The 16,998-nt window shown below is 43.1% G+C and overlaps 2 protein-coding genes across 18 annotated transcripts in view; one reads left to right on the top strand and one right to left on the bottom strand.

Moving 5' to 3' along the window:
* The window catches only part of ZNF382 (zinc finger protein 382), a 93,214-nt gene that overhangs the window by 67,645 nt on the left and 8,571 nt on the right, over positions 1-16,998 (bottom strand). For 6 of the 16 annotated variants that reach the window (XR_007721481.1, XR_007721482.1, XR_007721483.1 and 3 more), the window contains exons 2-4: positions 12,015-12,186; positions 9,173-9,293; positions 769-839 (exon numbers count right to left, since the gene is read on the bottom strand). Coding sequence is in view for 5 of the 16 variants with exons in the window: in XM_050769032.1 (XP_050624989.1) it covers positions 769-839; positions 9,173-9,176 (75 nt within the window). In the remaining 11 variants the exon portion in view is untranslated. Of the gene's footprint in view, positions 1-768; positions 840-2,647; positions 2,726-2,852; positions 2,951-9,172; positions 9,294-12,014; positions 15,929-16,998 lie in introns of those variants that run through there. The other 10 variants (XM_050769039.1, XM_050769033.1, XM_050769040.1 and 7 more) reach the window with 6 other exon arrangements.
* ZNF529 (zinc finger protein 529) overlaps positions 7,103-16,998 on the top strand; it is a 48,565-nt gene continuing 38,669 nt past the window's right edge. The window contains exon 1 of one of the 2 annotated variants that reach the window (XM_050769008.1): positions 7,103-7,182. The gene's annotated coding sequence lies outside the window, so the exon portion shown is untranslated. The remainder of the gene's footprint in view (positions 7,183-16,998) is intronic. The other variant, XM_050769012.1, reaches the window with a different exon arrangement.

The following is a 16,998-nucleotide window of genomic DNA, read 5'->3' as shown; positions in this document are numbered from 1 at the left end:
AACTAAAAAGAAAATAACAAATCTCTAACAGCATCAGAATACTGGAAAGGTTTTCACTGGCAGGCCACAATTTATAGGATCGGCTAGCAGACATGAATAAAACAGGAAGATCAGAGAGGAGGAACACAAAACCTGTTTCTTTGACAAGCCTGCAATCAAATTGCTACCCTAAACGCCTCACAAAGCAGGACATCTTTCCAGAAACTAATGCTGGAATCTACCACTTCTATCTCCCAACATATCATTGCAAAACCTAGGCTAGCAGAGATAATTAAGGTTTTTCCATGTCTGCTCCATGACTACTCACAACTTAGATCTCAAATCAGCATCAGGACAAGTTAAATTGATTCAAGCCATATATTCCCATTTAAATCAAGACAATACCTTTCTGTTTCAGCAGTTTGTTTGTGAGAAGACTGAGAAAGGAGATGATGAATGATGTACCTAATGAATATGTACAACTAGAAGGTGCGCTTGGGGAAGGCTTAAGTTGATCTGGTTGGAATGGAGAAATTGTGAACAGGGCTGGATATAGGATGAGGCAGGTGAGGCATCTAGAATGCAAAATTTAGGAAGGCACAGCCCTGAGGGTACCCCTTAAATATTTCACCTCATGCCACTTGCCTGCCTCATCCTAATCTGGCCCTGACTGAAGACTAGTTTCACGGAAGAAAATCCCAATATCTGGGAAGGTTAAAGGACAGGGAAGCTCATGTTCATACACCATGAAAAAAAGTTATTCCAGAAAGAGAGGAAACATCATCTCACCTGAGACATGGCTTTGAGATTTCTAGATGAAACTTCTCTTTTGAGCTCTTCTTTTGGAAAAGGAAACAGTCCTGAGAAAGCAGAGATAGAGGATACATGTATGTGTGAGACCATACTTAACTCAGAACTCCCGGAATTAACTCAGTTAAATCTGCATGAATGTTCACTATTTCAGCACTTGTCCACCCTACGTACCCTTCAGATGTCCAGGATGGTAGTTAGTGGGAAAACGGACAAATCAGTCTCCCTCACAAACACCAGAAACCCAGTCTGTTGGTAAAGTAGACAGGATTCTGGGGAACCTGTTTTAACTTCAAGAGAGGGAACATTGTGTTTTTCGCTCTGCAGCTCTGCCTTCCATCTCCCACTAAACACAGGTTTACTGTGTATTTCCAAATGGTTCTTCTTGGACTTTTTGCCAATTTACACTGACAGTAGTGGATGAGAATACCTTCCCAAGCCCTGATGAAGACAGTTGACAACTTTTAAATCTGTGCTTATCTGGTTTATATTGTATTGAGAATGATTTTTTTTTTTTTTTTTGAGACGGAGTTTCACTCTTGTTGCCTAGGCTGGAGTGCAATGGTACAATCTCAGCTCACCACAACCTCCACCTCCCGGGTTCAAGCGATTCTCTTACCTCAGCCTCCTGAATAGCTGGGATTACAGGCATGTACCACCACACCCAGCTAATTTTGTATTTTTAGTAGAGTCGGGGTTTCTCCATGTTGGTCAGGCTGGTCTCGATCTCCCAATCTCAGGTGATCTGCCCACCTTGGCATCCCAAAGCGCTGGGATTACAGGCATCAGCCACCACGCCAGGCCCGCAAAATAACAATTTTAATTATTACAGTTAGACTGGACTTATTAAAAATCTATCCAATACTTTTTATTACCTTAGCATGTCTAAGGGAGTAGGGAACCTCACTCATATAGAAGTGTTGAAAGTGGTAGTTATGACAGGCACGGTGGCTCACACCTGTAATCCCAGCACTTTGGCAGGCCTGGAGGGGGAGGATCACTTGAGGTCAGGAGTTCAAGACCAGCCTGGGCAACATGGTGAAACCCCATCTCTACTAAAAATACAAAAATTAACTGGGTGTGGTGGCGCAAGCCTGTAGTCCCAGCTACTCAGGAAGCTGGGGCAGGTGAATCACTTGAACTCCAGGGGCAGAGGTTGCAGTGAGCAGAGATCACACCACTGCACTTCAGCCTGGGCAAAAGAGCAAGATTCCATCTTAAAACAAACAAACAAACAAAAACAACAACAAAAGTGGTAGCTATGGTAAAAAAAAAATTTTTTTCCTGCATGGCCCCCAGTGGAACGCTATTCATTTCAACATATTGGTTTTAGTTAATATAGTGTTTCCAGGTAACGAATCTGGGAATTATGAAAATCACCTTTTCCCCTCTGATACTGTTATCTCTATTTTATTTGCTAAATTGCTGATTAGTTACAATTTTGGAGGGAGGTTTAATGGCTACCATTCAGATAATCAAATCTTACATAACCAACTAGCCATGGTCATAACAGAGTTCCTCAATCATTCAAATATTTAGGTCACCAAGGCCACAAAACCACCAGAAGTAACAGTAGGTTACAAACACATGCACAGTCACAGTCAATCAAACATCCTTCAGAGAACCAGCAACCTACAGGCCCCACTTGTCATTCACAACCTCAGACAGCAGCTAACACGATTCCAGGCAAAGTCACAATCACATCCACAAATCACTTTCAATTCTCCACACTCACAGTCTCAAATGCGACTCACACCTAATCTAAAAATAGACACACGCAGAGGAAACCTCGCGCAGCAACACTACTCCGTCCACTTTTCACACAATCGGCCACAACATCCCAAAGAGAGACAAGCACCTAAAATGCAGCAGGTTGGGCGCAGGAGGCCACCCCCATTCAACTCGCGCGCGCGCGCACACTCAGCGACCGCTCCGCGCAGGGACCCGCCGCCAGCGATGGCGCTTCCGCGGGATCAGAACGGGCAAAATCCCCCTTCGCGTAGCTCGCTCCGGGTCACCCTCAAGGTCACGCCCACGGACCACGCCCGGGGCCCGGCTTGTACAGATCTGAGCGTCTGGATACCGCGGTCTCGGTTCCCTCTTCAGAATTACCAGGCCCGGCTGGGACTCTTGGTTACCTCCCTGGCCTCCCCACCCGGTTCCGCGTCCTTAGACAGCTCTCCCGGAACGGAGCTCCCAGTGCCCTCCTCGGCCTCCTCAGCACCCCTGGCACCCACCAAGCCTCACCCCCGGCCCAGGGTGAGTCGTCTGCGCCTGCGCACTCGCGCGTGGGCCTGAGCTCCCAGGAGTCTCCGGGGCGGCCCGTTAGGCGCCGCGCGGTGCTCGCTGCGGGCGCTCCCCTCCATTTGCACCCACGCCGACTCTATTGCGACGGGGACTACGCTTCTCCCAGGACCCCGGCTCCCTTTTCCGTTAACCTGGTGGTCGTTTTCCGTGTGGTGAGTTGAGGTGACCCGGGTCTGGATGCGAGAGGAGCTCACGGCAGGGGACCCGGGTTCCTGGGGCGCGGAGAGGGCTTGTGGAGGCAGAAGCCCCAGGCCTGTGTGCAAGTTACCTGCTGGGGAGGGAGACTGTGTGACTGTGTGTGTGTGTGCGGTTCTGTGGCTGCGTCCGTGTGTGGTGTGATTGTGAGTGGGCGCGCCTGTGACGGGACGGGTGCGGGGTATGTGCACAGCAGGTGCACAGCCGGGACAGCCCTGACTGTCCCCTATTGGGTCCGCGGGACCGAGTGGGGGCGGGGCCGTTTTTATGACGGCGCTGAGCGGTGACAGTGAATGTGTCATGCTGTTATCAGTGATCCTGTGATAGCGCTGTTGTGACCCACTGGAGACTCTGGTCAAAACTGGCCTGGTGCAGCTTTACAGAGTTTGATTTCTGCAGTTCTGGGTCTCGGGAATAGGTGGACAAAATCGCTGTGTGGCTCGATCTGTGTCTGTGGAAGACTCCGAGACCTTCTGTTCTAAAGCATGGCGCCTGTCGCTTTCATAAAGCATAATGCACAGTGGCATGCAGCCTTGCCAATGTTGGGGCCAATTTTAAGTTGCGTGATTTCTTAAGAGTTTGTTGTACTGGGATTTCTTTCACTGCCTCAGTCATTTCACCTTATAACCACATTGCACAGTGTGCAGTCAAATGGCTATCGAAAGGGAAGCTGGATATTTGAGATCCAGAATGAAGTTTCCAACTGAAAAAGCACAGCCTTGTGTTTCACATGGACAAGGCTGTGTACTGATATGCACAGCCTTGTGTTTGATACGGAGATGTTAGAGCTGGAATTGCTCCCAAGGCAAGGTCCTGGGAAGATATGATATTGAGGCCCCAAAAGTAGGATTCCTTTCTCCAAAGATGTGTGTGTGATGGAGTTTCACTCTTGCTGCCCAGGCTGGAGTGCAGTGGCGTGATCTCAGCTCACTGCTACCTCCGCCTTCTGGGTTCAAGTGATTCTCCTGCCTCAACCTCCCAAGTAGCTGGGATTATAAGCATCCACTGCCATGCCCAGCTATTTTTTTTTTTTTTTTTTTTTTTGTATTTTTAGTAGAGAGAGGGTTTCACCATATTGGCCAGTCTGGTCTCCCAACCCCCGACTTCAAGTGATCCACCCGCCTTGGCCTCCCAAAGTGCTGGGATTATAGGCATGAACTGCTATGCCCAGCCAAATTTGCTACCATTTTCTTAAGAATTTTTGCATGAGGTTTTTGGTCTGTCATTTCTTTTCTTGTAGTATCTTTATCAGGTTTTGGTATTAGGGTAGTACTGGCCTAAAAATATATGAACTGTCCTGTCCTTCCCTATTTTCTGAAAAAGTCTGTATAAGATTGGTATTATTTGTTCCTTAAATTTCTGGTTGAATTATCTGGCAAAATCATCTATGCCTGGAGATTTCTTTTCTTGATGTAATAAATTCAATTTCCTTTTTTTTTTTTCGAGACGTAGTCTCGCTCTGTCACCCAGGCTGGAGTGCAGTGGCACAATCTCGGCTCACTGCAAGCTCCGCCTCCCCGGTTCATGCCATTCTCCTGCCTCAGCCTCCCAAGTAGCTGGGACTACAGGCGCCCGCCACCATGACCAGTTAATTTTTTTTGTAGTTTTTAGTAGAGACGGGGTTTCACCGTGTTAGCCAGGATGGTCTCGATCTCCTGTCCTGGTGATCCATCTGCCTCAGCCTCCCAAAGTGCTGGGATTACAGGCGTGACCAACCGTGCCTGGCCTCAATTTCCTTGATATATCTGTTTCATCTTGTGTGTTTTAGTGAGTTGTATTTTTTTAAAGGAATTTTGTCCATTTCATCTGAATTCTCAAATTTGTTGACATTGTCTATCGTAATTTTTTTTTTTTTTTTTTTTGAGACGGAGTCTTACTCTGTCACCAGGCTGGAGTACAGTGGCGTGATCTTGGCTCCCTGCAACCTCTGCCTCCCTGCAACCTCTGCCTCCCAGGTTCAAGTGATTCTCCTGCCTCAGCCTCCCGAGTAGCTGCGACTACAGGCGCGCACCACCACATTCAGCTAATTTTTGTATTTTTAGTAGAGATGGGGTTTTACCATGCTGGCCAGGATGGTCTCGATCTCTTGACCTTGTGATCTGCCCACCTTGGCCTCCCAGTAATAATTATCTTGTTAGACTCCTAATGTCTAATATGTTCCTTAGTGATAAGTTATCTTTCATTTCTGATATTAGTAATTTGTCTTTGCAGTTTTTTAGTTGATAATTCTAGTTAAGTTTTTATCAATTTTTTTTCTTTTTTTTTTTTTTGAGACGGAGTCTTGCTCTGTTGCCCAGTCTGGAGTGTGGTGGCGCTATCTCAGCTTACTGCAACCTCCACCTTCCAGGTTCAGGCGATTCTCATCCTTCAGCCTCCAGAGTAGCTGGGACTACAGGCGCATGCCACCATGCCTGGCTAAGTTTTGTATTTTTAGTAGAGATGGGGTTTCATCATGTTGGCCAGACTGGTTTCAAACTTCTGACTTTAGGCTGGGTGCGGTGGCTCACGCCTGTAATCCCAGCACTTTGGGAGGCCGAGGCGGGCGGATCACGAGGTCAGGAGATTGAGACCACGGTGAAACCCCGTCTCTACTAAAAATATAAAAAATTAGCCGGGCACGGTGGCGGGCGCCTGTAGTCCCAGCTACTCGTGATGTTGAGGCAGGAGAATGGCGTGAACCCGGGAAGTGGAGCTTGCAGTGAGCCGAGATTGCGTCACTGCACTCCAGCCTGGGCAACAGAGCCAGACTCCGCCTCAAAAAAAAAAAAAAAAAACTTCTGACTTTAGATGATCCGCCCACCTCGGCCTCCCAAAGTGCTGGGATTACAGGCATGAGCCATCATGTCCACCCAAGGTTTTATCAATTTTGTTCCTTTTTTCAGAGAATTCGCTTTTAGTTTGGCTAATTATATATTTCATTTATTTTTTTCTCTCATCTTATTTCCTTTCTTCTGGATATTGAGAGTTTACTTTGCTTTTTCTTTTCTAGCCTTTTAAAGTAGAACCTGTAGTTATTTATTCTAGGCCTTCTCTTCTAAAAAAAGCATTTAAATCCAGAATCTCTACTTTAACTCCATTCCACAAATTTTCTTTTTATTTATTTATTTATTTAGGTATTTACTTATTTTTGAGGCAAAGTCTCACTCTGTCACCTGGGCTGGAGTGCAGTGGTGCGATCACGGCTCACTGCAACCTCGACTTCCTGGGCTCAAGTGATCCTCCTGCCTCAGCCTCCCACGTAGCTGGGACCACAGCATGTGATTGCATGCCATCGCATCCTGTTAATTTTTGTATTTTTTGTAGATATGAGGTTTCACCCTGTTGCCTAGGCTGGTCTGAAACTCCTGAGCTCAGGTGATCCACCTGCCTTGGCTTCTCAAAGTGCTGGGATTTTAGGTATGAGCCACCATGCCTAGCCCCACAAATTTTTATATGGTGCATTTTCACTATCAGTTAGTTCAAACTATTTTCTTTTTCCCATTGATTTCTTCTTTAACCTATGGATTATGTAGAAGTGTGTTTAATGTCCAAACATTTGTGTGTTTTCTAGGTACTTCATTGTCAGTGATTCCTAATTTCATTTCACCAAAGAACACATTGTGTATGATTTTGATCCTTTGAAATTCACGGATGCTTTTTTTATGGCCTAATATGTGATCTGTCTTGAATATACCATGTGCACTTGAAAAGCACGTGTATTTTACAGTTGTTGGGTGCGTTATTTTGCAAAATATTAATTTTATCAAGTTGGTTGCTAATCCATATATCTTCACTGATATTTTTTGTCTTTTTTTTTTTTTTGCCAGTTGCTGAGAGATGGATGTTAAAAATCAAGGCCAGGACTACAGTAAGGCTGAAATCATTGAAGTCCTTGGAGCAGAACTGAAAGAGGTACTTACTAACTTTTAGGGTTGTGTAAGTGCAGTGTTGTTTGAAGCTGTGTGTGTGTTTCTGTAAAGACTGGTCTGGAAAACAGACCAGGGGAAAACATTTCTTTGCTTTTCTGCTCCGCTCTCACATGAAAACAACAAACACAGTAAGAGTCAATACCAAAGACTTCAGTGACCCCCAGATATGTGGGGATTTCCCCTACCAGCAAGCAAGCAAGCAATCAGTTCTGCAGCAGACGCCAACTGCGTATCCTCCAATTTAATTCTGACACTATCTGCCTGGAAATAGCATCAGATCCCTCAGGCTGAGGGCTCAGTCCCTAAGACTGGCATCTCTTCAGACACCAGTTGCAAGTCTGGGCCTCTAGAACTTCTGACCAACCGGGCTTCAAGTTGGCGTTCCCAGACATTTACAGTGGCTCATGGCTGGAGGATCACTTGAGGCCAAGAGTTCAAGACCAGCCTGGGCAACGTGAGACCTGTCTCAAGAAAATAAAAAGTAAAATTAGCTCGGCATGGAGGTACAAGTCTGTGTAGTCCTAGCTACTTGGGAGGTTGGGGTGAAAGGATCACTTGAGTCCAGGAATTCAAGGTTACAGTGAGCAGTGATCTGTGCCATTGCACTCCAGCCTGCGCAACAAAGCGTGATCCTGTCTTAAAAAAAAAAAAAAAAGAAAAAAAAAGATGGGGTTCTCACAACTCCCTTTTTGGGTTCAATTAATTTGCTGAAGTGGCTCACAGAACTCAAGGAAACACTTATGTTCGCTGGTTTAATATAAAGGATATTACAAAGGATATAGATGAAGAGATGCATTGGGCAAGGTATGGGGAAGGGGCATATTGTTGGAAGTGCAGAATAGGCAAGACTCCAGAGAAAGTTTCTCTTCTCTCCCCACTTCTTGCTGCCATTGTCTGTTAAGTTTGATCCACAATAGATGGATCTCATTCTCCTTTTCCATTTCCCTCATATTTGTCATGGCCCTTTTGAATCCTGCCATTCAGTGTTCTGATTTTCACAGTGCTGGGGGTCATCAGTATTTTCCTAAGGTGGAATAGCACTCACTTCAGACCAAGGATGACAGAGGTGTGGGGAGCAAACATACACTTAGAGGATAGGGCAGACCAAGTGAATGACAACTCTTTCCATCACACCCACCCTCAAATCATGAGGTACTTATCCACTTTTACCTTTGAATACAGGACTGTGGTTCTCCTATGCAAAGACGGCAGGGAGTGGACGCTAGGAGGGTAAAACAATGCTGTGAATCAAGCTCAAGAGATCTCCCTCGGAATTTAATTAAACTACTACCGGAGGTCATATACTAAACTAGTAATCCCTTAAGGCATAAGACATGTTAAAACCACTTTATTGAGCCATAATTCACATACAATTCACCCATTTAAAGTGTACAATTCAATGGATTTTTGTATATTCACAGAGTAATACATTCATCCTCACAATTTTATTTTGAGACAGAGTCTTGCTCTTTTGCCCAGGCTGTAGTGCAGTGGCATGATCTCGGCTCACTGCAACTTCCTCCTCCTGGGTTCAAGTGATTCTCCTGCCTCAGCCTCCCAAGTAGCTGGGATTACAGGCACACGCCACCACACCTGGCTAATTTTTGTATTTTTAGTAGAGAAAGGGTTTCACCATGTTGACAAGTCTGGTCTCAAACTTCTGGGCTCAAGCATCACCACAATTTTAGATCGTATTTGTCTCCCAAAGAAATCCAGCTCCCCTTTGCTATCGCTTCCAAACCCCCATGCCCTCCAGCCCTAGGCAACCGTTAATGTGCTTTTTCTTGACAGATTTTCCTGTTCTGGACATTTCATATAAATGGAGTCATGCAGTATGTAAATCCTTCATGACTAGCTTCTTTAACTTACCATAATGTTTTGAAAGTTCATCCATGTAACGTGTATCATTATTACTTTCTTTTTATGACTGAATAATATTCTAAGATATGGTAAAGATATGACATCTTGCTTACCCATTCATCAGCTGACGGATGTTTAGGATGTTTCCATTTTTTGGCTACTGTGAATAATGCTGCTGTGAAGATTCATGTGCCTGTTTTAGTGTGGAAATGTTTTCATTTCTGTCAGGTAGACCTGAGGAGTAGAATTGGAGATTATGCTAACATGATGTTTAACCATGTCAGGAACTGCTAGATTGATTTTCACAGCAACTGGACCATTTACATTCCCACTAGCAGGGTAAAAGAGTTTTTATTTCTCAACATCCTTGACAACACTTAAAAAAAATTATAGCCATCGTAGTAGGTGTAAAGTATTCATAGTATCTCATTATTGTGTTGTGCATTTCCCTAATGGTTAAGAAGGTCATGGGATTTTTTTTTTTTTTTTCCCTGAGATGGAGTCTTGCTCTGTCGCCCAGGCTGGAGTGCAGTGGCGTGATCTTGGCTCACTGCAACCTCCACCTCCTGGGTTCAAGCGATTCTCCTGCCTCAGCCTCCTGAGTAGCTGGGATTACAGGTGCTTGCCACCACGCCTGGCTAATTTTTGTATTTTTAGTAGAGACGGGGTTTTACCATGTTGGCCAGGCTGGTCTCAAACTCCTGACCTCAAGTGATCCACCTGCCTCAGCCTCCCAAAGTGTTGGGATTACAGGCGTGAGCCACCACACCCAGCCGGTCATGGGATTTTATTATACTTTTATGCATGATAGGAGTAAACAGAATCTGCAAACTCCTCTTTTTCCTTCACATAGAAACCTTATACATACTGATGTCTTCTGGAAAAACAGAGATGAGTTTAAGCATTATCAGGGCAGCAAATTATGACATAAACAACAGGATTTAGGATTACTATTGAAATATGAGGTCTTAAAGACTCCTTTGCACAAATAATACAAATAAGCAAATTATAGACAGGAAAATAGCTCAGGATGATCAGAGTTCTCTCTCTACTGACCAGGAGAGTGACGCTGATATTCACTGAGTGTTCTCAATTCAATAGTTTATCATATCAGGTTCTTTTAAATAGATTTTATGACACAGAGTGGTGTCTTTTCCCCTGTAGCTCCATAGAGAGAACACATCTCCTCCATATTTTTAAAAGATTCCTTTTTACGGCCGGGCGCGGTGGCTCAAGCCTGTAATCCCAGCACTCTGGGAGGCCGAGACGGGCGGATTACGAGGTCAGGAGATCGAGACCATCCTGGCTAACACGGTGAAACCCCGTCTCTACTAAAAAATACAAAAAACTAGCCGGGCGAGGTGGCGGGCGCCTGTAGTCCCAGCTACTCGGGAGGCTGAGGCAGGAGAATGGCGTGAACCCGGGAGGCAGAGCTTGCAGTGAGCCGAGATCCGGCCACTGCACTCCAGCCTGGGCGACAGAGCGAGACTCCGTCTCAAAAAAAAAAAAAAAAAGATTCCTTTTTACTCCTATTAGGTGGGTCTGCATCCTTAAGAATTTTACTTGTTTGCGTGATGACAAAACAGGACTGAAAAGCTCAATACATATTACAAGGAAATGGAAAATGGAGTCAACAATTTTTGAAGTTAAAATGTTAATAAAGAGCATATAATGTTTTATAGTCATTGCCACTCCTGTCATTGCCTGCCCTTTCATTGTCACCTCTTCTGCCTCATGATCCACAGTTGGAACCCCTTAAATAATCAATGTGGCATGTAAATCAAGGAACAGTACATACATAGCTTAGAAGATGTAAGCATAAATGTTAAGATGTTGCTTAGATATCCATAGTTACTGAGCCAGCTAGGGAATGAGCTGTGTGGTGATGTTAAGTATCATTAACCATCACATTCAGTCCTGGAGCTGGCCAGAAACCAGTCTCCTCATTACCTTCCATCCCACCAAAATCCAGCCTCCCAATGTGGCCACTGCTGAGGAGTATGGAAAGGAGTCACGAGCTAATCACTTAGAAAAATTCATAGTAGGCCGGGCGTGGTGGCTCAAGCCTGTAATCCCAGCACTTTGGGAGGCCGAGACGGGCGGATCACGAGGTCAGGAGATCGAGACCATCCTGGCAAACACGGTGAAACCCCGTCTCTACTAAAAAAATACAAAAAACTAGCCGGGCGAGGTGGTAGGCGCCTGTAGTCCCAGCTACTCGGGAGGCTGAGGCAGGAGAATGGCGTGAACCCGGGAGGCGGAGCTTGCAGTGAGCTGAGATCCGGCCACTGCATTCCAGCCTGGGTGGCAGAGCGAGACTCCGTCTCAAAAAAAAAAAAAAAAGAAAAAGAAAAATTCATAGTAATCTCTTTTGTATGCATAGTGCCTTACGGTTTACAAAGCAATTTTCCAGCTTTTATTTCAGTTTTGTGAGAAACAGGTAGAAAGACACTAATTTATTTACTACACTGACACTGAATATACTTTGTCTCATTTCATAAAAACTTACTCCCTCCATTTACAGATGAGATGGGTAGAGCAGAAATGCCTGTCTTCATTTTACATCAGAAGCGAATGAGGCTCAGTAACATTAAGGGATATACACAACTAAAAACAGTGCAGGTGGGGATTGTAGCTAGATCTGTCTGAGCACAGAACTCTGGAACACTGACTGCCCTGCAGCTCAGTTACTCCACATGACGATGAATCTGGGGCTCTCTGCTGGTCAAGAGGCAGCTCATTTCTGTATCAAACTTCGCAAAAACTTCCCACTCATCCATGAGCCCCTGTAAACCTTTAAACTGGAAGTAATGGGAGGGCAGCAAGTGGAAACTGATAGGCCTGAGTCTTTAATTATTTCCTCCATGTTTAATATTGGGTTTGTTGTTTCTCCCCACCACAAACTCAGAAAGTCAAGGACCATGCACTTTGGCCACAGCAACCTGATTGACTTACGTGCTATTCTGGTCAGACTTCATCTTCCAAGAGCTGTCACCAGGCCTCCCCTTAGTTCAATGACCCATCTCCTTCTTTACTTTCTTTTTAATCAGGCTTATACTTGCTGCTTCTTTTATGCTTTGATTTTTATGAGATCAATTAAGTGTTCTTTATTCTCCTTTCCCCTGCACTGGATTAAAAATAAGATATTGTATTGCTTTATTATTGGAAGTTACTCTTAACCTTGCATCTTTGACTTAATGACTAACTGGTATCTCCTTCTTGAGCAATAAAAAAGACCTTAGAATGCTTTAGGTTCTTTCTCTTTCTCTGTCTTTTTCTTTCTTTCTTTCTTTTTTGAGACAGAGTCTCCCTCTGTCACCCAGGGTGGAGTGCAGTGGGGCGATCTCAGTTTACTGCAACCTCCACCTCCTGGGTTCAAGTGATTCTCTTGCCTTAGCCTCCTGAGTAGCTGGGATTACAGGTGCGTGCTACCACACACGGCTGATTTTTTTTTTTTTTTTTTGAGACGGAGTTTCACTCTTGGTGCCCAAGCTGGAGTGCAATGGCACGATCTCGGCTCACTGAAATCTCCGCCTCCTGGGTTCAAGAGATTATCCTTCCTCAGCCTCCCAAGTAGCTGGGATTACAGGTGCACGCCACTACACCTGGCTAATTTTTCTGTTATTAGTAGAGACAGGGTTTGAGGCCAGGCTGGTCTCAAACTCCTGACCTCAGGTGATCCATCCACCTCAGCCTCCCAAACTGCTGGGATTACAGGCGTAAGCCACCACACCCGGCCCACCTGGCTGATTTTTGTATTTTTAGTGAAGATGGGGTTTCAGCATGTTGGCCAGGCTGGTCTCCAACTCCTGACCTCAAGGGATCTGCCCATCTTGGCCTCCCAAAGTGCTGGGATTACAGGTGTGAACTACCGCATCCCGCCTCTTTCTATTTTTGTCTGATGCTTTTGATCTAATTTGTTTTGAAATTCCATAAAAAGTAATCATCATTACTTGGTAAACAGAATCCCCAACATACTCACCAATTTCCTTGCTCATCATTTAAAATTTTATCTCATTCTGTCTTTTGAGTTTTTCTTTTTGCTGATTCAAATCCTTTAGAAATTCTTCCAGTGAGTCTATAAAAAAAACCTTTGTCCGAAAATGTCTTTATTTTGCCCCACTCTTAATTGCTACTTTTCCTCTATCACTTCGAAGGTATTATTCTCCTGTCTTCTGATATCTGTGTGCAATCATCTTTCCTTTTAGGTAGCGTGTCTTTTCCGTTTTTCTTTTCTTTCCTTGCCTCCCTTCTTTTCAAGATTTCTGTTCTGCATTATCACTGTGATGTGTCTAGGTGTTAGATCGGCTTTCATTATCCTACTTGACACTCATTTTGATTCCTCATCTTAAAATTGACTTTAATTATGAAAAGTTCTAAACCACTTTTTCTTCTGATGCTCCTCCTCCTTTTTCTCCTTTTATGATATTCATTAGATGTGTCTTGGGGCCCTTTTATTTTCTTCCATGTCTCTTAGTTTCTCATTTGTCTTTCACTTTTTATCTCTGTGCTGCATTATAGGTAATCTCTTCAGATATATCTTTAAGTTCATTAATTTTGAGCTGTGCTTGTTATGTTCTCTATACTTAAGATCTCTTTTATTTCTAGAAATTCTCTTTGGTTATTTTTTAAATCTATTGATTCTTTTTAAGTATTGTGCTTTCATTCTGAGTTTTTTCCATTTAAAACATTTAATATTCTTTCATATTGTCATATAATATGCAGTTCTTAATAGATGCCAACTTTTATTATTTATTTAGTCTGCTGACCCGCCTGTGATGGTTATTTCCTTGTTGTTTGTAATTTTTGAGCTCATCTCAGTGGGGCAGAGGTATGCTTTGTTTTTGTTTTTAAGGGTTTTTCATGTGCCCTGGATTGAGAGAGTGTTCAAAACCATGTTACATTTACTTTTGGCTGAGTTGCAGGGGTTTCAGTGGAGCTGAAGCTGGTTCTGTATGTAGGGATTTTTACTTATTAAAAATTAAAATTTTAGGCCACGTTTCATGGCACATGCCTGAAATCTCAGCATTTTGGGAGGCCAAGGTGGGAGGATTTCTTGAGCCCAGGAGTTCAAGACCAGCCTGCACAACAAAGTGAGACCCTGTCTCTAAAGTTTTTTTTTTAATTAGTTGGCCATAGTGGTGCCTACCTATAGTCCCAGCTACTTGGGAAGCTGAGACAGGACAATCACTTGATACTAGTAGTGAGTCATGATCATGCCACTGGACTCCAGTCTGGGTGACAGAGTAAGACCCTGTCTCAAAAAAAAAAAAAAAAAAAAATTAGATACAGACTTTCTGTTTTTCTATTTCATCTTGAGTCAAGAGTTTTGAGAAGCTGTGCTTTTAAAGGAATGGATGAATTTCATCTAAGATGTCAAAGTTATTGGCATAAAATTGTTCATATTATTGGCATATCATTTTACTGTCTGTAGGATCTGTAGTGGCATCTTCATTTTTATTCCTGACATGGGTAATTTGTGTTTTATTAGTTATGCTTACTAGGGATTTATCAATTTTTTAAATACCTTCAAATAAACAACTTTTTGTTTTGTTCATTTTCTTAATGGTCTGCTTTCTATTTCTACTTTATTGATTTATGCCCATCTTTATTTCTTTTTTTCGACTTTGGGTTTAGCATATAGCATGTTTGTTATTCTTTTTCTAGTTTCTTGAAGACTTTCTTCATTTTTAAAAGTTGTGGCAAAGTATATATGTAACATAAAATTTACCATCTTAACTACTTTTGAGTGTACAGCTCAGTAGCATTAAGTATATTCCCATTTCTGTACAACCAATATCCACAACTTTTTCATCCTCTAAATGTGAAACTATATCCATCAAATAACAACTACCCTTTTCCCCCTGCCTCCAGCCCCTGGCAACCACCATAAGAAACCTACAGACTCTCTCACTATAGCTTTAATAGCCAAAAAGTAGGAAACCAGTAATTATCTTTTTGTGATTGGCTTGTTAGAATAATGTCCTCATGGTTCAGCCACATTGTAGCATATGTCAAAATTTCCTTCCAAGGCTGGATAATACTACATTGTATGTGTATGCCACATATATTCGTCTGTTTTATGCTGCTATAAAGGAATACCTGAGGCTGGGTAATTTATAAAGAAAAATGGTTTATTTAGCTTACGGTTCTACAGGCTGTACAAGAAGCATAGTGCCAGCATCTGCTTCTGGTGAGGCCTCAGGAAGCTTACAAAAATGGCAGAGGGCAAAGGGAGAGCTAGCATATCACATGGCAAGAGGGAACAAAAGGGAGAGGGAGGAGGTGCCAGGTTCTTTTAAACAACTAGCTATAGGGTGAACTCATATCCATGGGGAGGACACCAAGCCATTCATGAGATCCACCCGTATAATCCAACATGTCCCACTAAGTGCCACCTCCAACATTGGGGGTCACATGTCCACATGAGATTTTGAGGGAACAAATATCCAAATCATATTATCACATTTTGTTTATCCACTCATCCACTGATGGACATGTGGGTTGTACCTATTTCTTGGCTATTGTGAATAATGCTGCTATGAATTTCTTCTTTATTTAAGTACTTAACATTCCTCTCAACTCTGCTTTAGCTGTATCCTTCCATTTTTGACATGCTGTCAAATTTCATAGTTCAAAATATTTCCCCCTTATTTATTCAATGATCTGCAGATTTAGAAGTGTGTTATTTAATTTCTATGTATTGAGGGATTGTATAGATTTCTTTTTTTTTTTTTTTTGAGAAAGAGTCTCGCTCTGTTGCCCAGGCTGGAGTGCAGTGGTGCGATCTCGGCTCACTGCAAGCTCCGCCCCCCCGGGTTCACACCATTCTCCTGCCTCAGCCTCCCGAGTAGCTGGGACTACAGGCGCCTGCCACCACGCCCGGCTAATTTTTTGTATTTTTTCAGTAGAGACGGGGTTTCACCGTGTTTGCCAGGACGGTCTTGATCTCCCGACCTCATGATCCGCCCACCTCAGCCTCCCAAAGTGCTGGGATTACAGGCGTGAGCCACAGCACCTGGCCAGTATAGGTTTCTTATTACTGGTTTCTAACGCACATTCCCTGTAACGTGGCAATCTTTTGAAGTTTATTGTGACTTATGGTCCAGCTATGGTCTATCGTGGGGATTGTTCATGTACATGAAAAGAATGTAATTTTTCAATTGTGAGTATAGTGTTCTGTAAACCAACAATTAGGTCATGTTGACTGGTTTGGTTCGCATCTTCTGTACAGTTGTCCCTTGCTATCCACAGGGGACTGGTTCCAGGACACCTTGTGGATACCAAAACCTGCAGATGCTCAAATTTGTTACATAAAATGGTGTACAATTTGCATATAACCTATACATATCTTTCTGTATACTTTAAATCATCTCTAGATTTTTTATAATACCTAATACAGTGTAAATGCTATATAAACGTTACACTGTATTTTAAAATTTGTATTTTTACTGTCGTGTTTTTTCTGAGTATTTGTGCATTGCCATTGGTTGAATGTGCATATATGAAGAGCTGATTATATATACCACTGAGTTTCTTGCCTACAAATGCTATCAATTACTGAGATATAATTGTGGATTTCCAATTATGCTTGTGGATCTGTTTATTTCTTTTGTTCTGTTAGTTTTTGCTTCATGAAATTTAACACTCTCATTATAGGTTCATACCAGTGTACATATTCCTGATGAACACATACAGCCATGTGCCAGGTAACAATATTTTAGTCAATGATGGACACATACAATGGTGGTCCCATAAGATTACAGTGGAGCTGAAAAATTCCTATCACTTGTGGACGTTTTCGTGCAACATATCACTCAGGTGTTTGTGGTGAGGCTGGTGTAAATAAACCTACTGTGCTTCCAGTTGTATAAAAGTATAGTACATGCAATTATGTATAGTATGTAATAGGTGATAATAATAAATTATTATGTTACTA

Source organism: Macaca thibetana, chromosome 19 (genome assembly GCF_024542745.1).
Source record: "Macaca thibetana thibetana isolate TM-01 chromosome 19, ASM2454274v1, whole genome shotgun sequence".
NCBI lineage: Eukaryota > Metazoa > Chordata > Mammalia > Primates > Cercopithecidae > Macaca > Macaca thibetana.
This window is presented reverse-complemented; position numbering and strand designations above follow the sequence as displayed.